At 38.0% G+C, this 22,669-nt stretch overlaps 1 protein-coding gene across 1 annotated transcript in view; it reads right to left on the bottom strand.

The window, feature by feature from the left end:
* Window positions 1-10,463: 10,463 nt before the first annotated feature.
* BCKDHB (branched chain keto acid dehydrogenase E1 subunit beta) overlaps window positions 10,464-22,669 on the bottom strand; it is a 280,099-nt gene continuing 267,893 nt past the window's right edge. The window contains exon 10 of the mRNA XM_069487680.1: window positions 10,464-10,814. Coding sequence (XP_069343781.1) covers window positions 10,725-10,814 — 90 coding nt within the window. The 3' untranslated portion in view covers window positions 10,464-10,724. The remainder of the gene's footprint in view (window positions 10,815-22,669) is intronic.

Here is a 22,669-nt window from a genome sequence, read left to right as displayed (position 1 = left end):
AATCGGATATCAGACTGAGGTGGGGGGTGGGGGAGGGGATGGGTGTATGCCTACCAATGAGTGCATTGCGCACCCTTTGGGGAATGGTAATGCTTGAAGGTGCTGACTCGGGAAGGGAGGGTGGGGAAGGGAGGGATATATACCTACATGATGGGTGCAACGCGCACTATCTGGGGAACAGACACGCCTGGAGCTCTGACTTGGGAGGAAAGGCGGTACATGGGCAACGTATGTAACCTGCAATTCTGTATCCCCCATAACAATAAGATGAAATAAAAAAAAAAAAAAAAGGAAAAGAGAAAAAAAACAAAAAAATAATTGAGTTCTGTTTTTCTCTCCAGTATTATATTATTCATTTATAACTTAGAGTATTTAGTCCATTTATTTTTAATGTAAACACTGACATATTTTAAATCTTTCCTATTACTATTTATTTTTATTTATTCCACCTGTTTAGTGTTCCTCTTTTACTTCTTTCTTTCCTTCTTTAACAAATATTTTCCACTTTCTTTCCTGTAATAATTTTTAGTGGCACAGTGATTTACTATTCTTTTTAGTTAAAACCCTAAAGTATACAATTTTCATATTCCCAAACCGTGAGACTAACAAAAGCACTGCTCAACTTCTCAGCTTTGCAGAACTAAGAATTGTCCAATGTTTTGAGAAGAAAGGCAGAAAGTAATGCTTGGCTCTCCATGACTCATTTGCCTTCTTTTCAGGATCTTGACTTGTTTTGGCTGCCTCAGCACCTTTCCAATGCCTTCACACAGATGTTTCATATTCTACTCAGATTTTTTGTCGTACTTAAAGAACAAATTGATTTAATACAATCTAATCCATAATGCCTAGAAACAGAGCCTTCAAACTAGAACTGGATCCTAATAACAGTATACTTTTAAAATAATGATAAGATTAAGAGAATTATAAACAAACAAGCAAAACCTGAGAGCATTTACTCCAAGAGCACTTCATTAAAAAATAATTCTAAAAGATGTGTTATAGGCAGAAAAAAGGGGCTTTTCCTTCCCGACTCATAAAATTAAAAAGAAAATGAATGAGAAGAAATGTTTCATCTTCTGTCTTAAAAGGCAGTAAAAAATAACTCAGAAAAAGAGAAATAAATAAAAGAAAAAATTAAGATGTTATAAATAAACCCATATTTATGTAAAACCTCAGTAAATATACATAAATGTACCATTTGGACAAAAATAACTAGCTAGACTTTTAAAAATATAACTATATGTTCAAGATACACACCTAAAGGATACAGAGTGAATGAAAGTTAAAGCATAAAAATGATATCATATTTAAATATGTCCAAAATATGATGGGAATAATTATAATAACTCAAACAAAATAGACTGTAAGGCCAAGGCATTATTGGAAATATAAAGTCACCATATAATGATAGAAGACTAAATTTACCAGGAAAATAAAACGGTTCTAAACTTATATGCACCTACTAATATGAAAGAAAATAGAAATAGAAAATATAAAAAGAAAAAATACATAAATACAAGGAGAAATTTGCAAAATTCACTATCAGAGTAGAAAATTTTAGCAGATTTTTTTCAATAATTTCTAGATTAAACAGATAAAACGTCACTGAGAACACAGAGCACTTGAAAAACACTATATTAATCAGGCTATGCTAGGATACAGTGCAGAAACAAACATTGAAGCTTCAGTGACTTACAAGAGAAGTCTGTTTCTCGTATCAGTCACCAAGAATTCAGAGATTGTGACTCTATGCGTTTTAAGGCATTGTCATCTTCTAGGGCCCATTGGAATCCTACCAAATCTTCTGCATTAAACTGGCCAAAAAGCGATGAGAGAGTAGGAAGAACTTTCATGACAAAAATGTCTTATATCACTTCTACCATTTTCCTCATGGACAGAATGCTGTCATAGAATCTCAATCTAACTGAAAAAAGACTTGCAACTGCAGTCTCCCTTTGTATTCAGGAAAAGAAAATAAGATTATTGAACATTTAACCAATCTCTCCTACAAACACAATTAATAAGTTTGATGTGATAGAAAATATAGGACATTTTACCAAGAGGTAGAGAACAAGCATTCTTTCAAGGATATGTAAAACATTTAGGAAATTTGAACACATAATGGGCTGTAAAGCAAGTCTCAAAAATTCCAAAGATTATACATTAAGACCCCAATTTAAATAAAATTAGAAATTAATAACAAAAATACAACAAAGTATACTCTAAGCTTTCAAAATTAAGAAATATACTTCTAAGTAACCTGTAAGTAAAAAAATAAAATAATTATAATGAAAATGAAAATACTCAGAATGGAACAACCAAATATTACTACAACACACACAATAAATTTCTTAGAAATAAATTTGTAGCCTTATATACTTACAGCAAAAAAATAATTCTGAAAATTAATCAGGTAAGCATAAGATGCTAGAAAAAGAACAGAAACCTCCCAAAATATAATGAAGAAAAAAATAAAGTGTAGAAATTAATGGATTAACAAGCATACATATAATATAGAGATTCAACAAAGCCAAAAATTGGTTCTTCAAAAGGAATAATATTAATAAGACTAACGTTTCTGACAAGACTGATGAAGAAAAAAGGAAAGACACCAAAAAAATATAGCTTGTTTGTGATCACTGGAGAGGGGGCCATACCCAGTTGTTCTGGGTTTCTGTCATAACTCAAAGGAAAACTTTCACAATGTTTAAAGCACTGATGTTTTATAGATTAAAGAGGAAGGTGTCCTCAAATTCCTTACAGCAGAAACCACTTAGGTGGCAGAAACCTTGACTTTCTCATGGAAGAGTGCTTCAACCAAAGGAAGAGTGATGGCATCTACATCATAATTCTAAAGAGAACCCTGGAAGAGCTTCTGCTGGATGGCTCATGCCATTGAAAACCTGGCTGATGTCAGGATATGTCAGCGTCATATCCTCCAAGGATACCAGCCAGCAGGCTGTGTAGAAGTGTGCTGCTGCCACTAGAGCCACTCCAACTGCTGGACGCTTCACTCCTGGAACCTTCCAGATCCAGGCAGCCTTCTGGGAGATGTGCTTCTTGGTGGTTAATCAGAAAGCTTTTCAATCAACAATGCTAAAACTGTTCATTGTATAGTTGAGAAAAACCAAATGCAACCTCTGCCGCTTGCTGTATACAAAAATCAATTCCAAGTGGATAAAAGCTATAAATGTGAAAGGAAAGAGTCTAATCCAGAATGTTTAGGAAATGTTTCCACCTTTGTAGTGTTAAAACCATATACAATTTTAAAAGTATGTTTTCAGGACTATAAATATATGTTTTACAATTATAAAGCAAAGCTTGTAAATGATTTACAAAAAATTTCACATAGTGATAACCACTGGGAGCTAGAGAGGAAAAGGCTGTTGGGGAGGATTAGAAACTGGCTCTTAAGGGATCAGTAATATTCTGTTTCTGAAGCTGTAATAGCCGGTTGAGTCCACAGGTTTCCTAAGTAGGATTATTATTTTTATACTATATATCTCTATATATATTTTAGAAATGTACTTTTATATCTCATTATATCCAATCAATATTCAGTGTTTACATATTTAGAAGAATAAATTTTGTTAATACATATAGATATCAATGTATATAAAATGACAAATTAGTGAATTTCAAGACACAGATGATGATTAACTCTGGAGAAGACAGTGAGATTTAAAAGAGTAAGTGAAATGAGCCATAATATTTATTTGTCATATTGCAAACAATTTTTACAACTATAATGTATGATGTTGAGGGTAAAAACATATAAACGTATAATAAAATCATATAATGGAATCCTCATAGATATTAAAATTATGGTACAGAAGATTATTTAATGATATGGAAAAATACTCAAGATATATTTTAAGAGAAGAGGCCAGGCGCGGTGGCTCACGCCTGTAATCCTAGGACTCTGGGAGGCCGAGGCGGGTGGATCACTCGAGATCAGGAGTTGGAAACCAGCCTGAGCAAGAGCGAGACCCTGTCTCTACTAAAAATAGAAAGAAATTATCTGGCCAACTAAAATATATAGAAAAAATTAGCTGGGCATGGTGGCGCATGCCTGTAGTCCCAGCTACTCGGGAGGCTGAGGCAGTAGGATCGCTTAAGCCCAGGAGTTTGAGGTTTCTGTGAGCTAGGCTAATGCCACGGCACTCACTCTAGCCAGGGCAACAAAGTGACACTCTGTCTCAAAAAAAAAAAAAAGAGAGAGAAGAGAGAGCAGGTTATAAAACTGTATTTACAGTATGATACCATTTAGGTTTCTTTTTAATAAGATATAATAAAACATAATAAACATCTAGAAGTCAACAAGATGGTGGTAATTTCATGTGGAGGCCAAGGTTAAGAGGGAGTAATTATTCATTCATTGCTGTATTACTATATTCTTGACTTCCATGTAGTCTCAAGTAAACAAAAATCTCATCCTGATTCTCAAAGGAGACATTGAACAAGGCTGATCAGGGTTTGTCCAATTGTACTTGGCAGACTCCCATAGGTCTAACTGGGAAATAAGAGAGACAAAAAAAAAAAAAATCACATAAACCACCCCTTTTGCCTGAGCCATGAGGAAACATTTATTCTTAGACTCAACACTCTGAAATCTGAGCCCTTAAAGAAAATGCTTCAAATCTGTGCTACTTTGTTTAAATATCAGTCAACATTTGTGCTCCCCCTACCTACATAGGACTGTATAGTTCTATTTTTTAAAAATTAGTTAATATGATATTGGCATCAAGGAGATAAAAGTCTGATTGGGAAGGCAATGTGGATGTAAACTTAATACTGCATCTTTAAATGCTGCAAATTTAATAATTTAATACAAAGGATGCCTTTAAATTAGAGAATTTGTGGCTCATGCCTATAAATTTTGGGAGGCCAAGGCAGGATCACTTGAGCCCAAGAGTTTGAGACTAACCTAGGCAACATAGCAAAGCCCCATCTCTACAAAAAATAAAAAAATTAGCTGAGCATGGTAGCACACACCACCTACTTGGGAGGCTGAGGCACGAGGATCACTTAAGCTCAGGAGTTTGAAGTTGCAGTGAGCCATGATGGGACCACTGCACTCTAGCCAAGGCAATAGAGTGAGACCCTCCCCCCCCCAAAAAAAGTAGGAAACTTGCAGGTCACTCTATGTCCCAGTTGTTTAAATTACCTAGATAGTAATTAAGGACAACTGAAATATATAGAACTGAAGACAAATTGAAAATGTGAACGAAAATAGCTGCTGAGTAAGGTGTCACATTTCACATTCTCAAAACTTTCTGATGATAAGGACTAACTTGCTTCCTATACCATGTGTCCAATAAAATGTAGCATTACTTACTTTATTGAGTTCTCTGTTAAAAAAAGAAAAAAAAAAAAAGCTTCCATAGTTTTTCCTCAAGCCTCTGAACCAAAAATATAAGTCTATGAGTATTTAGCTAGCGAGTCTGTGGAAATTTTGTTCAGAAAGATGGCCCAATATGACTCACCCACAATGGCATGTTAGATTCTCCTGGGGGTTGATCTTCTCTCAGGTTCCTTTGAACCTGCACCATTGGCTTCAGTTTGCCACAATTCTGAGGAGTCTCTTTGGATCACTTGAGCTTAGAATTACATAATTAGACAACATTAGAGTTTGTGGGGTCTTCAGGGATGATATTTTCTCTGTTGAGGACAATCTTTCTTAGTATCTCTGCATTTCCAATCCTGCCCAAGCTTCAAGTCTCAGAGCAAAGGTTGCTTCTTTCATGAAGACCGTTCTAATCCCCACACATGCATGTAGCTACCATATCCGTGAATACTCACCACACACTATCTACTTCTCATTCACAGCCTGTGACTTCATATCAGGTCATATATTTTGCACTTCTTAAGGATTTGTGCCACGTACCATTGTGTCTCCAGAGCTTACCTCAGTAGACAAAACATGCTCAGAGAGTGTTTGTTGAATGAATAGACAAACCATATAATGAATAGACAAACCATATCATTCTTGAGGGCAAAATCTGTGGCACAGTTACCTTCGTGGATTTCATGGACTTGACCCAAGTGTTGTGTAAAACGAACTGAGTCCAATTACCCTCATTTTTATTCTGAACAGACCACTTGGCTTACTCTGAAATTTCAGCATCAGATGCTACAATAATGAGCACGCTCAGTTCTAATGCTCATAATTGCCATATATATTTTATTTCTCCCACTCCTCCTAATTTTACCAAGAATGCTTGCATAAGTAACCAATAAGGCATCTTGCTACAAAAGGAAAAAATTAAGGCATCAAGTCCATTTCATGACAGGTTCACTGGGAACATACATTTGGATGAGGTAATGCTCATGCAAAGTACGGTTTCTGTGAGGGATTAGAAGCCTAACACCTTATTGGTAGAGGAAATTAGATTTTAATGGGAAGTGAATATGTTACATAGAAAAATTATGAAACAAACTTGACCCTAGAATGCCCTAACCTTTAAAATATGAGCAAGACACTTTTAAACACAGCCAAAAGAAAAATCATTTCTTGGTTCATTAGTTGATAAGTCAATTTGAAGCACATAATAAGCACATTTCTGAAGCTGACCCAAGATAAGTAATTGGAATTTCCATAGCTACATGAAGTTCATCAGGGAGATGAAAAGACCATTAGAGATGTTGCTAGCAAAATATCACTTCTGGAGTCTAATTGTCTTTTTCAACAAAGGCAGCTTTTCTATAGAGAAGAGCTTTGATGATAATATGAAGGAATAAATAACTCCCTTAGCCAGGGTTTCTGAAAAGTAGATTTTGACAGTTGAATGAGAGTCTTGTTTTTTTCCAACTGTATCGGGGTATGACTGACAAATAAAAATTGCACGCATTTAAGACATATAACATAATGTTTTGATATTGTAAAATGACTACCACAATCAAGCTAATGAACATACCCACCACCTCACAGTTACCTTTTGTGTGTATGTGTGTGGTGAGAACACTTCAGATCTACTCTCTTAGAAAATTTCAAGTCTACAATACTTTCTTATTATTAACTTTAGTTAAGGTGACAGCTTTCACTCATCTCTTGTGGTAATGTCTAAAACTTCCAAATTCCCAAAGCTGACATGCTCTTTCTCATAAAATGTCAATGCCTACATGTCTTATTCCTACAATCTTGCAAAATTTTTTGTTAATAATATATGTAAAGAAGAAAAACGGAAGGCATAATGTACATAGATATGGATGTATATCATAGGGTAAATAGAGGGTATATGCATAATATATGTAAAGAGGAGAAACTTGACTTCCTCCTGGAACTTATCTCCTGCTTTATGGGAGAAGGCAGAAATTACCTAGTAGGAATTTAAAAATTTTTTACAGTACATCAGCATTAGACTGAAGGTCCAAGATCACCAATTTTAGTACATCTGAAATTCTTCCATCAAAAGCATAAATCAATACATCCAACATACTTTTAAACTTCTCCTTTGATGTCTTCCTAGTTTATTTCTATTTTGCCTACAATTCCAACTACAGTGGCTGCTGATAGAGCGATGATAGCAAGAAGCAATGGAGAAATGAAGTATCTAAACTTCACAGTCTCCCAGCAAAAGCTTCTGTGTCCAATGTGGATGAGTATTTGCAAGACTGTACCTGGTTTATTATTTTATCTTGTTTCCTCTCCTACTTCCCCATCAGCAAACTTAGCATTTCCTGCACAAATGCAGCAGCAAAATGAAAAGTAAAAGAGATCCATTCATTTTATCCATATGGTTGCCAAATGTATAATTTGTGCCAGAGACTGTCCTCATCACTGCTCGGGGATTGCTAATATGTTTACGTGATGGGCCCTACCTGTAAGTAGAAAGAGGGATGGAATCAAAGATAAATCTGAAGTTTTCAAGTTTCAACCTGATGAACTACAAGTATTACTATTTCCATAAAGAGAAAGGGTAAAAATCAGGAACGGGAAAGGTTTTTATAGAACAGTATCACATGATTTTGGTTTTAGACTTGTGCCGTTATTGAGTTGCCAACATATTGTCCAAGTAGAAGATATTGAGACATTTGGACTAGCTGCACCATTGCTTGGAAGGCTGTGAGATTCGTGAGAGAAAACTGCATAAAAAGAGAAACGAATTGGATGGACAAGATGGAAATGTGTCTGTATGAGATTCATGTGCCTCTTCTGAGTCTCTCAGCCTTGCCTGTAATGATTTTCAGTTGCTTACTGGAATTCCACAACTAATTCACCAGATGTATCCATGCAGGGCAACGCAATCAGCTTTTTAAAACAAACCACTTCAAGCCCACAGTATCTGGCTCCCACTATCTCTTCTAGATTTTGGGAAACGCCACTACATAGTGTGCATCTGGCTCCCCAAGAGGCTACCAAAAAAAGTGAATGACTCAAACTGGAATGCAAGGTGGTTAACTCTCCATAGTGCCATCTTGGCCAAAGGGAGGCAGGAAAAAACTGGACAGATTGATTTCCTCTTTCTTACTCTCTCCAATTTGAATGCCTAAAGAAGTCCTGTGTGACAAGTGTAGGCACTTGCCAAACAACAGGAAGTGCTTCTTTATAGCTCTTTCTGAAGAAGTAACTGGAGAGGTATAATGCTTCACCTTCCTTGGTTGCCCATCTTGCCCTGTGTCACTTGCCTTTTCTTTATATTCTTACTCTCCTGAGACTTAACTCCCAAATGAAGCACTAGCACTTCATCTTCATCTGCAACTCTGTTCTCTCTGTCCTAGAATATGGAATCAAGACATGATGCAAATGTGGAGGACTAGTGCCTTGGTCCATTTGCGTTTCTATAAAGGAATACCTGAGGCTGGGTAATTTATAAAGAAAAGTGGTTTATTTAGCTCACGGTTCTGCAGGCTGTACCAGGAGCATGGCACCAGCATTTGCATCTGGTGAGGGCCTCAGGCTGCTTCCACTCATGGTGGAAGGGGAAGGGGAGCCTGCAGCCTGCATGTGCAGAGGTCACATGGTGAGAAAGCAGAAGCAAGAAAGAGAAGGGGGCGGTGCCAAGATCTTTTTAACAACTAGCTCTCATGAGAACTAATAGAGTGAGAAGCACTGCTGACAGTGAGGAGGCACCAAGCCATTCATGAGAAAGCCACCCCTATGACCCAAACACCTCCCATTAGGCCCCACCTCCAGCACTGGGGATCAAATTTCAACGAGATTTGGCAGGGCCAAATAAATCATATTCAAACCATAGGAAGTGGTGTGATGAATAGTGTGACCTTTCTTCTGAGGTGAAAATTAGTGATTATGTTGGGAAAATAGTATGAAAGAAGCATGGGGAACAAGGAGCGAGCAGTTTCCTTTCACTTGTTCAGTAAATGAAACTCATGAGTTGCCAAAACTCCACTGGGGAGGGCTGGGGAAAGGAATTTTTATTGTATAATGAGGTTTTCTTTTAAGATAAGGCAATGAAGCAATAAGTCATAGAAATATTCAGGGAGTCACTAATTTACTTTTCTTTTATTCAACAAACATTCATTGTTTAATAGGGCTAGGTGAATCACTGAGGATTGAAACATGACAGAGTCCAAGCTGTGAACTGGACTTGATGGTCCAGATGATGAGACTGAGCAAAGAGAGACTCAATATACTTACAATATGTGCTTGCTGCAGGCAGACTCACAATCTGGTATAATTTAGGAGAAGACTTAACTAAAGCAGGGTGGATGGCTAGAAAACCAATGAAGGCTTCATGAAAGGGCTGAAGTTTGAAGGACATAAGAATTATCTAGATAAAGTAGGAAAGGTAGGAGGAGTGAGCTCAAGAGAGTCCTGGACAGAACATTCCAGGCATACAGAACAGCAGCTGGATAGGAACTGAAGCTTACTAACTGTGTGCCTTCATGCACATCACTTTACCTGTCTGAGTTTCATTGTTCTTATCTGTAAAGTGGGGAAAATAATACTGTTGTATAGGGAAATTGTGAAAATTAAATGAAATGTGTTCAGTGTTATAGCATATAGGTAGTAGTTTTTCTTTTAAGCCTTGAAAGCAGTCAAAACAACTTTATTTCTATTATTTATGGACAGGAACATGAAACAAAGAATAAGGGCAGGAAAAATTCAGTAACTTTCAGAATTTGAAATAATATTTGATAATCAAAATATAAGAAGCTCAAAATCTCAAAGCTTTTGATTAAAGGTAGTTCTACTTTATCTTTTAAACTCCTCATTTCTTTGCTTTATTTGAGGTAAATTTTACTCTTGTCTGTTGGTTTCCTCCTCGTCTACATCATTAGGACAACAGCTTGTGTGTGAGCGTATTTGAGGTCTACCACGTCATAAGAATCAAACATTCTTTTCATTGCCAAAGAAAAGTATGTAACCAAACTCAAACACAGCTTGAACTCAGATGGTGTATCCTTTAAATTCTGCACAATTTTTCAATTTGGCTAGAGAGACTAGTGTCCCCTCAAAATTCAACACGTACCAAAGAGAAAAATCCAGCAAAGCAAGTCTCTTTTTACTTTGCCCATAAGAATAAAACAACATGGCTGTTTAATAACAAAACCACAATTCATACCAGATCATTTAAAATATGTTTGCACATATTTAAAGCTTACAGATAAATCTAATTTATAAAATATGTGACTTTCCATTCCTCACTTACTCATCCTTCTTTTTTGTTTTAATTGTAGGTGGGTGTCATTCCAAGTGTTGCAAACAGTCCTGTGGAATTCAGAAAGCTCAGCTCTGTTACATGTTTGACAAGCTCCATTTCTCATTGAATGGCAGCAGGATGGAGACCTGAGAACATGTTCATGGTGGCTTGCTCCCAGTGCATCACAATCTGGAGAGGCCCCTGGCAGAACTATAGACAAATAATCCCAAGGTTCATTTGGAAGAAGAAAATTTATGGAAATTCTTGGCAGTCTGTAGCCACTGACAACCTTGATTTGATTCCCACAAATTCATTGAGTATCGGGTCCAACATTCTGCATTCCACATGAGTTCCCAAAAGCCATGAATATGGAGTTAAGTATTTCCCTGGCTTCAGAGACCATGGGGCACATAATGCCTTCAAAAACAATGAAAGATTTCTCTTATGCTTCCTTAGAAGGACATAGAAAAGACTCCTGAAACACTGGCTGTAGACTTTAAGAGTCAAGTTTGTGGCCATTGTGGTCTCTCAGATCAATTATCTACTATCTCTCTATCACTCTCTTGTCTTAGAAATGAGCCAAGGGTACACAGGTTGCACAGGTAGCTTCATCTGATGTTTAGTGACTCCAAAATAAGGCCAGATCTTTGAACTGCCTTCTTCTTCTTGAGTTTTAATGCAACAATTAAGTAGTTAATTCTAAAACATATCTATTGAGTGCCTACCATGTACCACCAAGTACTGAGGAAGACATTGGGGATATGATGTTAAAAAGATACAGTTCCTGCCCTGAAATGGCTCTTGGAGAAGATAGATAAATAAATTGGCATTGGAAATATGTTTTTTATAAGTGCCATGAAATATAAATACATCAGGTCTTATAGCAGTAACAAGGAGAAACATCTAACTCAGACCTGGAATTGGAAAGAGAATCAAAGAAGGGTTTCCAAATGAAATGCTTTGTTAGCTGAAAGAATGGGTGAGGTAAGCCAGACAAAGAGAGATAAGAGAGATTATTCTAGGCAGAGGGAAGAACATATGCAAAGATCCGGAAGAAAGATAGAAAATGGCTCTTTGAGTAGTTTCAAGTATTTCAATACGGCTATAGGGTAGAGTACAAAAGGAAAGATGGCAAGAGCTGAAGCTAGAGAGGCAAAAAAGATTAAACAGAATCAGAGGCATTCAGGAAGTTTAATGCTAATACTTATAAGTTTGAACTTTATCATAAGGGTGATGGCAAATTGTTGAAGTTTTAATCAGGTGAGAGAAATGATCAGGGGTCTGCTTTGTAACACTTTGTAAAATTCTGAGGCATGGAGGAAGAAGCCAGGGAAAATCAGTTATGAATCTGAGGCAGTGATCAAGAGGTAGATGATGGTAGCCTGAACAATGAATGTGGACTGGGATGGATAAGCATGAGATGATTAGAACATAGATACAGCAGGTCTTGGGGATTGATTATTTGTGGAGAATAATGGAGGTGGAGGAATGAAAAGTGACACTAGGTTTTTAATTAGACAAAAAGGTGGTGGCATTCATTGAAACAGGATGAATAGGAGAAGCAGGGCAGAAAATAATTCACTCAGCTTGGACATGTTAAATATGGGGTATCAGAAGAACATTCAGCTAAAAAATAAATCTAGTAAGGAGTTGGAAATATAGACTTTGACCTCAGGAAATAATAAATTTTTTTATTCTTTACCTGATGTGTACCAGTTAATGTCATAAATGGATGACATCACCAAGGGAATGTGTGTAGTATTTGATGTAACAAGATCATGACAAAATTGCAGGAAGACCAACTAGTAAGGAGCGTTCAAGAAAAAAGAGCCATCACAATGCAGACTACAGACTCTCCCTGAGAGTTGAAGATTTCAGAAGTCAAGGAAGAGTATTTTACTGAAGAGAGTTCAGTCAACAATGTCAGATGTTGCAGAGTGGTCAAATAAGATAAGGTCTCAAAAGTGGCCATTTGACACAGTATTCAAGCCAAGAAGATGAGTCGTACTCCAAAAGTATTATCTCAGCAGAGTTTTGATTCACTGTGGAATGGAACTCATGAGCTTTTTACAATAGCAACTAATGCTTTGTAACTTGTATTATTCACAACTGAAATATATTGTTAAGTCACAGAGTTCCAAGTCTCTTCAACTTCGATGTTTTGCTGATAAACTTAAAAATTGAACTTTTCCTGAACAAAAGGGCTTGGGCTATTTTTGTTTTTCTTCTTCTATTAAGTAGCGAGCCAATGCTTGGGCATTCTTTACTCGGGGACGTAATGAATTCATCCACTGTTTAGGGTGGGGTATCCAGCCAGCTTTCCTGCTGTGTGTCCCTAAAGTGAAGGTCAAGTAGAGTTCACTGGGAAATATAAATTAAGCAAGTGCTTTTGCATTAGTATTTGTTTTGTTTAGCAATATTCATTTTTAATGAAGAAAACTTTTCTCCAAGTTTACTTTTAAAGGATATCATGGGCAATTTTATTATTATTAATAGTTAAAATAAGTGATCTTTGATTTAGAGTTGTATTAGACATGCTCAGTATCATTTGTAATATCTCAATCAGAAAAATACAGTGTGATTTTCCCAGGAAGTTCACAGTTTCTTACTGTAAATATTTCCTCATCACTTAGCTAAATTTTGAAGACTTAAAAAGTATAAGTTGTAAGTGTAGTTCTTACACCTTTTCTAATACAGAAGCCATGGGGTAAAATCAGTATTCTCTCATAGCTCTCCATATGGAACAGCTCTCAAAAACTGGGAGCACATGAAAAAATGTATCTTCTGCCAATTTTTTTATTTAAATCCCAGATCTACTGACAGTAGATGATCTTTATCTATTTGGGATGGCTTGGGAAATGGCTTATGGGTCCAAGTTGTCACAATGAATTGGAATCACTCAAATCATCGAGTAATTCCACGCAGTTATATAAGCTTGAAATTCAACCTTTGAAAGAGTAAGAACACTAGCTGCATATTTGGGAATAAAAGTGATGGAACAATTTTATCTCCACAAAACCCTCATCTTGCCAACTTTCCACAAGGTAAAGCATTAACAATAGACCAACAAGAGTGTACCAGATACTTATATTTAATTTTAGTTTAAGGGGATTTTTAAATTATTATTGAGGTAAGAACACAATATGAGATCTACCCTCCCAACAAATTTTTAAGTGTATAAGTACATTATTGTTAATGATAGATAGGTACCATGTCGTATAGCAGATCTCTAGATTCATCTTGCTTGCCTGAAATTTTATGCCCATTGATTAGTAACTGTCCATTCCCCAGTCACTAGTGACCACCACTCCACTCTGATTCTATGAATTTGACTATTTTGGATAATCCATGAATGGAATCGTGCAGTATTTATCTTTCAGTGGCTGGCTTATTTCATTTTGCATAATGTTCTCAAGGGTCACCCATGTTGTTGCATATTAAAGAATTTCCTTCTTTTATCAGGCTGAATTGTGTTCTATTGTATATATATGTGCCACATTTTCTTTATCCATTCTTCTGTCAACAGACTTTTGGATTGTTTCCACATCTTGGCTACTGTGGATAATGCTGCAATAAACATAGGAGTATTAATATCTCTTCAAGATCCTGATTTCAACTCTTTTGGATAGATACCCAGAAATGAGGTTCCTGGATCTTATGGCAATTCTACTTTTAATTTTTTGAGGCCCCTCCATGCTGTTTTCTATAGTGGCTGCATCATTTTACATTCCCACCAACATTATGCAAGTGTTCTAATTTCTCTACACTCTCAACACTTATCTTTTTTTTTCTTTTTCATAATGGCCATCCTGATAGGTGTGAGGTGATATCTCATTATAATTTTGATTTACATTTTCCTGGTGATTAGTGACTTTGATATTTAGCTTAGTTTTTTTTTTATGACAGTTTGATGATTTGTTTCCCTTTTGTTTCACAGTGAACTACTTAAGAATTCAGGTCAACTCTGGGAATAAATTAATACACGAATATAAGCCTTAACTGCCCCACCCTTCAAAGCATACATTTCATCAAACACCATTAAAAATAATAACTATCATTTATTGATTACTATGTATCAGTTATCTGGCTAAGCACAGTCACAATTCTATTAGGGTTCTCTAATACACACATTTGATACATGAGGGAGCTGAGACTCAAAAAGGTTATGCGGTGTCATATATATTCACTCAGCTAGTATATGGCCTACACAGGATTCCGTCTCTGACTCCAGTACTCAAGATCTTAACCACCATACACACTGCCTGTCTTCCTGCTGCCTTTTCCATCCACTAAACAAAAACTGGAAAACTTTAGGCATTCATATGCACGTACAAATTCACATAAAATACCCAGCCTCTGTTGTGTGCCCAGATGCCCACAAACACTTTTTCTTTAAAACTTTATTCTGGCTATTTGCTTGACCCATGAGGTGAAATTAGGTTACTGCAGACTGATTTATTGTGCATTTTTTTCCTATCCAAGAATAAGTGAAGTCTGCCTTTGATGTGTAGAAAATGTGTGGAAAAAGTTAACATGACTGGCAAAATGGCCCCTCCTTCAACACACTTGACTTTTCCATGGGAGTTTGCCCCATTCATTCTTTCAACAAGCCTTTCTAAGGCTGCACTGAACTCAACCTATACTAGGCTCTGGAGCAGACACAAACGAAGTTGGAGACTGGATCTCTGCTCTTAATGAAGATAGTAGTTTATCTGGGAAGATGATTAACTTACATGAAATCTATGCTCATATACAAGCTCCAGATAATGCACTCCAAACTCCACATAAGTCCTGAGGATAGCAGAGAAGGGAGGAAAATTGCCCGTATTTCCAGATATACAAGCCTTTTGTTTCTTATCTTAAGACACAGATGAAAGGGGAAACATTTGCTTTTGATTTCCTGACCACTGGCACTCTTCTGACTTTGCAGTTTATGAGGTTTCTGTACAATGGGAAGTGATAAGAAAGCCACAGACAGGAGGAGTAGGTTAGCAACAGTCCAAAAAGGCAAGGATCTTTGTCCAATGTCCTAGTAGATGCAAGGGGTCTCATTCTTCAGCCTCATGGTAACTAGAGTTTTGTGCTCTTCTGCCGGACTCTACACAATTGCACATTAGTTCAAGCAACTGAATTAGCACAGGACTGCAGAGTCGTTCCAAACAGAAAACGAGTGAGCCAATAGCTACAGCTGGCAGCCAATGAAGGGAAAATGTGCTCTGAACACTCAGTGACTCACCCAAACAGACAGGAGGGAGTGTGTGCCAATTTAGCCTGAATGCCGTGCCAAAGCTCACACACTCTGCAGGGTCAGGATTTGCATAGGAGGTGAGTTCTGCTGTAGTTTGAGAGAGTCAGGCAGTAGCCATAGATGACTGGATGGGTGGGATTTTTCCCACTGGTGTCAGCAACAAGGTTCTCATGGTTCTGAGGGTACAGGGGGCTTGCCTGCAAAGAAGGCATAAGGCTGAAATTCAGCAGAGGTGGCTGATCATTGAAGGTCCCACTCACATGCCCCAAGATCACACCAGGTGTGCCATATTCAATACCTCTGGTTGCAAACCACATTCCAGCTGAAGTTACTTCTTTCTGGCTCATTTCCTTCTGTGGTTTACAAATTCATCTATATGATTCATTTTCACTTTCTAGCTACTTATTTGAAAGAGAAGTGTGTCAGATAAATTTACAAGTGGTTGTGTCCAGTAATCTATGATGAATAAGTCTAATTGAAATATTCTCAAGGAAAAATAAAAGTTTGTTGTAGCCAACATGAAAACAAAACAGAAAAGTGTATGGCTGTCAACACAGCATAATGAACCTATCTTTTTGCCCATGAGAAGGCAGGTGGGTCATGATAGAAAATGTACCAGTCCCAAGAAGGGAAGAATCCTTTTCTTTCCAACATGCAGATGAAAGAATGCATTTACACTATAGCTTTTATATCTTAAAGCATAAGAATAACCCAGGGAACTTATTAGGAATGCAATAAGATCCTCATATATTGTGATTCAATAAGATTCTGCATTTTTAACAAGTACCCAAAGTGATGCTGTCTTGCAGTATATGATGCTACTTAAGAAGTGGCATTTAAGAAGCAATTGACAGGACCATCTGCCCAAATGTTGTTATATCTTCACACTTAAGCAATTAGCTGCTTTACTTTGGATCTTCAAGGATTTTCTGTTTTCTGGTAGGTGACAGAGAAGTGCTAGACACAGTTTACCCCATGATAAGATAGACTTTTACTGGAGATTAAATGACAAACAGCTAACAACAGCAGACTGCAGACAGGAATCTGGAGGCTAGGAAAGGAAGTGGAGATGGTGGCACAAGTGAGAGAGACCTAAAGCTTTGTCAGAGCCACAGCCTGTTACCTGAGCAGGGAGGTACCTTGGATTTTGTTATTGTTGCAGATGTTCTTTCATTTCATAGATGTCGAATATCTATTTTGTGAAAAGCACTACGCTTAGTGCTCAAAAAAAATACCAAATTTTTATAAGTTGGATACAAATATATCAGAATGACAACAAAATTTGCTATATTTAAAAAAACAATTAACAAGCTGCGCTTGCCTCTGTGGAAGCAAAATAGCATGCTTGCTCTCCAGTGGAGATGGTCTTCTCTTTAGCTTGCCACCTTGACCTGCTACTTCGTTTGGGGTGTGAAAGATGAGGTACCTAGCATGTGATTGAAAATGTGATGATAAGGAAAGAGATAGCTAAATGTTTGTTTAAAAATTAAGGAGAATTTAGGGGCTGGGGATTTATGGGTAATTGGAGACATGCCAAAAAGGAAGGGATCTAGTTCCATAGGACACAACATTGCATTGCATAGGTGCAGGTCTTGTGGAGAAATGTTAGCTAGTGAGAAATTTCTCAGTTGAAGTGTGCTGAAATGGCCCTGAAGAAAAGCAATATCTAACATCCTGTTTTTACATGTGCAAAAGGAGTCTAAGCACTACTAAGACCAATACAGTCTGCCACTACAAACGCTACAAAGCGCATGAGCAGTATTATGGGGAAAACGAAAGAAAAGGAGGTGTTTCCAAGTCAAGTTGGTGCAGAGCTGAGATAAGGTAAAGTCTTTAGGAGACGAGAGGGGTGTGAGATTCAGACAAATAGGAAATGGTAATGAGGGTGACTAATTATGAAAAAGGAAGTTGTAAACCTCTCAGAATTTATAGAGATCTTGGGGGAGGCCCTGAACTTCCCAGAGGATGTGAGATAATTTTATTTATGTTGAAATGGGTGCGGTAACATCAGCTGACAACTGAAATACATAAAAGAATGTAAAATGTCTTTACATCTCTACACTGCCCATTCCACCTCCCACACACACAACCCTGGTCTTTAAGGATATTATTCATCAGAGCATGAGATACATTCACAATGTTAAATGCAAGATGGTTCTATGCACATGAAATGAATGGGAGAGGGGGCAGGAATGATCTATGTGTAAGACAGGAAATACGAAGCAAGACCCCTTCCAGCAGGAGTGATTAGACAGGATTCATGGACAAAGTGAGGGCTGAGCTCAATCCTAAAAAATAATTAGAATTAAAATAGTTTGTTGAAATTGATGGGCTAATATATGAGTAAGGTAGGAAAGCTCAAACCACAAGGGAAGGTCAGTAAGCAGGACAAGTTGGGCATAAATGAGGAAGGACAAGCCGGGGCCAGAGTGTAGAATAGACTGCAAGTGACTCTGAAAAGCATGGAATTGTCTACAGTGCAGGGAGGGGCTGCTGATTCTGTGTGGTCTTGCAGACAAACCCATACACATACTGCAAGGGTCTTCTGGGCCTTCATCTCTTGAGGACCCATCTGGAAAGATGGTTACAGCGTCCAATGCCTTGCAAACAATACTCGGCTCCATCCAGGTCTCTGTGGAAGATCAGAGGCCACGAGGTCTGCAGTCCTGACTTCTGTTATTTATGAGACTTATCAAGTCTCAGCCCATTACCCCTAAAATGTTTTATGCATGAGATTCGCATAGCTTCACTAAACAGAAAGTGTAGATCCTCCAGAGTGGCGTGAGTTGTGCCTGTGAGCAGCCGTGCCTTCCAGCTCGGTGAGTTCACATGCCTCAGTAGTGTGTGGCCAAAACTTCTGTCAGGCCACCAAGGAAAAAAACAAGCGTGACTAATTGTAGCTGGAAAGAACAATGACCCAGAAACACCCCTTGTGGAGAGACTAGAGCTGACTGTGAGGTTTTGCTCTCAAGACACAGAGTGTATTTCTAGTCTACTCATCGTGCCTGTGTTTCTAGGGAGCCACGGGCTGATTACCAGCAGCTCGGCTTCTTAAACTCTCATCTGTGCTTGCAGAACTCTTCCTTCCCTCCTACGATCACTGTGTTGACCTCTAGACATCCCCTGAACCCAGTTCTGATTTCAAAGCCACCCTTCACAAAGTTAAAGTGAAATTGGGTCAGGTAGATTGTATGAAAAAGATTCCTTTAGGAGTCTATTCCATATAAATTCACCTTCATCTAACAGAAGCCCAAATACTCACATCACAGGGCTCAGAATAAAGAAAAGCTGAAAATGCAAGCAGTTGCCGGGCGCGGTGGCTCACACCTGTAATCCTAGCACGCTAGGAGGCCGAGGTGGGAGGATTGCTTGAGCCCAGGAGTTCAAGACCAGCCTGAGCAAGAGTGAGACCCCTCTACCAAAAAAAAAATAAAAAGAAATTAGCTGGACAACTAAAAAAATATATATATAAAATTAGCCGGGCATGGTGGCACATGCCTGTAATTCCAGCTACTCGGGAGGCTGAGGCAGGAGGATTGCTTGGGCCCAGGAGTTTGAGGTTGCTGTGAGCTAGGCTGATGCCACGGCACTGTAGCCCAGGCAACAGAGTGAGACTCTGTCTCAAAAAAAAAATAAAAAATTAAAAAATTAAAAATGCAAACAGAGCCTTTCTCAGGGTTTGTTGTCCATGGGAAAACAAGGCAGCAGTGTGGAGCAGAGGGTGAAGAACAAGCTGATGCAGATAGTATTGAATGAGGAGAATGGAAACGGAGGACAGAGGAAAATACGAGAAGCCTGCAGAGTACCCAACTCTCTAAGTAAAGCAGGAAGAACAGGAAGAGATTCAGAAAACATTAGAACACACTAAAATCTTCAGGACTTTGGGGACTTGCTTCCTCCCCAAAGTGGAGGATGTCCTCCAGCCTCCCCGACTGCATACCCCATGCTACTCCTTTTCTCTGCCGTGCCCCAGCAAACCTCACCAATGCAGGGGCCCAGAGCCAGGCAGGCTGTCCAACTCCACTGTATACTTCTAGGAGGCCCAGACATATAGGACTACAGTGTTGGTCATTAATGCCGTTTGCTAAATATCTCTGATTTTTTCCCTTGTGCATATGGGGAATTGCATTTCTTAAAGGGTCCTGTGTTTTTCCCTGCCCCTTGGAGTGGCCTTGTGATTTATTTTGGCCATGAAATGTGAAACGTGACATGTAGCACTTCTAGGCAGGAGCTTTAAGAGCCTGAGCATGATTCACCATTGGCCCTTTGCTGCTTCATTTACAGTAAAGCATGTGTTCACATGGAGGCTTCATCAGCCAAAGGCCCTGGGTTACTGAAATGAGCAGAGCCCCCCACTCCACCTAACCACACTGGAAATGAACCATGAGAAAAAGAGATACACCTTTGTGATTTTCTTCCACCAAACTTTTGGGAGTCATTTGTTACTGCAGCATAACTTAGTCTGTCCAAATGGATAAACATATGCATTATAATAGTGATTTTCTGAAAACAGGACCTAAATGCATGTGACTTTCATCCATGCATGTTTCTGTGTACTTGGGTCTCGTGGGGAAAGGAATGTACTTTAAGACAGACAGGAAGACAAAAGCACTAGCTACAGAATAAGAGATAGTTTGCTGTATGCTAAAAAGGGTATTAGGTTGTGCAAAATCATTTGTCCCTAAACCTTCCAAATAGTTCTGGTGCCTAAGAATCCATTTATCTTTGAGGTAGTTATTTTTATGATTTACTTTGTGGTCAGCTGTCACTGTCCCTCCTTCCTTTTGTCACTGTTTGCCTCCAGACAGCTCCATGCGCACCACAACCTACAACTTTCTGCTTTTAATTTGGCTCAGAATTGTGAGTAAATTAAGAGCAATTAGGTTCTGAATGAGGAACTAAAGGATACCTCTGTGAGTACAGAAGTTAAGCTGTCACACAGACTCTTTGAAATAATAATAAAATCAACATTTCATAATCCTTTTTGGTATATGAGGTGCTTTCACATTAATGATCACTTTTGATTGTTATATCCCCTGCATCTATTTTGACCGTTTAGAAATTATGTTTGAATAATGCCATACTCATGTCTCTGTTTCTATTATTAAGGTTACCGGGCAATGACAATCAGTGACAGATTACATTATTTTTCTCGAGTATTTGCTCTTCCCTTCCTTGGGAGAAAACCTTTCATTCTCTGCCTTTGCCGTGTGATTTGCAGTGCCTCGTCCTGGGGAATATACATCCCTACGCCACTGAAATCAGGCTTTGCCATAAGACATGCTTTGGAATGTGAGCAGATGTGATGTAAACCATGTCGGGAAGAATTAAGAAACATCATTATTTTCCTCCAGCCCTCTTACTCTTTCCCCTCCACCACCAGACTATACCAAATAGCGACTGCTCCAGTCGCCTGGGGCTCAGAAGGGGAAGACACATGGAGCAGAGCTCAGCAGTCTAGCAGCCATCGCCAACTCATAGCCAAAGACTGCTGTGGGTAAGGAATAAATATTGTTGCAGTTCACTGAGATTCGGATATTATTTGTTATCACAGAAAGGCTGATTAATATACATTCTAAGTAGGATATTACTAAAAAGTAAGGTGGCTTTTGTAAAGGACTTTTAAATTTCATTTTTAAAAGAGCTGGGAATAATGGGTGAGGTTTGAGCTTTAGCATCAAGTGGATCTGCCACTGCATGAGCTGCTTCAGCTTGGCGAATACGAAACACCCTCCCAACAGCAGTTTCCTCTGCAGTTCTTTCTGTAACATCAGAGGCAGTTTTTCCACACACCCCACTCAGAATCCTATTAACCGACTAGGGCTCAAAAAGACTATGGACTGCAATAGTTTGAAATACATTATTATATGAAAATCCAGAAGCTTGTTTTAATACTCCCCCAAAGAAAATCCAAAAATAAGTTCATCAGTCACCATTGAGATTGCTCCGGCATCAACCTCCTTATTGGGAAAACAGGGGAAAAAATTAAAAGCTTAAATATTTCAATATGAACTATATGAACTGTTTTTCATTAAAAAAACAAGTAGTACTGGTTGATAAGGGAAAGCTCCCCTTTACAGAACAATTCCAGATGATAAATAGTGCATAAATGATGATAGTATTATACAATCACAATTTTGCAACCCCTAATAAAATAATCATTTCAAGAAATGATTATCAATAGATTCTAAAACTGGTGAAAGGCTGACGGAGAACTGGATATCTACAGGGTGCCAACTTATTACTGTATGGACTGATGGCTACTTATAAAAGGGGAAATAAAACTTTACACAAGAGGATCATGCTGCACACCTCACCATCTCTGAAAGTGGGACAACCAGATATGATGACCCCCTGATATGAGTCAACATGAAATTCGTACAACACCCATGAAGAATTTTTGTCAAAAAAAATAAACTTCACTTTAATCAATTCCTTAGATCTAACTTTAAACTTATAGAAAATATGGGACGTAGAGAGTAATGAATTACATTTGACATAATCTTGTCTTATTTCTATGTATTATTTAATATTTCTATTAATTTTCACCTATTCGTGTATTTATTTTTACTATCCATCTGCCCCTGTGGCATATAAGCTCCAACAGCACAGGGACTTACATGGGTGAGTCACCACTGTATTCCCAGGGTCTATTACCATATTTGGCACATATTAGGTTTTCAACACAAATGTATTAAATGGATAAATGAATGAACAAGTCATTTTAACCTCACCAAACTTGCTTCTAAGTATGAAAGCAATCATCTGTCTTCAGAATGTTGGACATTCTACAGCAAAATCAACTTGGTTTCTTCAA

The sequence above is a fragment of the Eulemur rufifrons genome, chromosome 15 (genome assembly GCF_041146395.1).
Source record: "Eulemur rufifrons isolate Redbay chromosome 15, OSU_ERuf_1, whole genome shotgun sequence".
NCBI classification, from domain to species: domain Eukaryota; kingdom Metazoa; phylum Chordata; class Mammalia; order Primates; family Lemuridae; genus Eulemur; species Eulemur rufifrons.
Note: the sequence above shows the minus strand (reverse complement) of the source record. Positions and strands in the feature narration are given on the sequence as shown.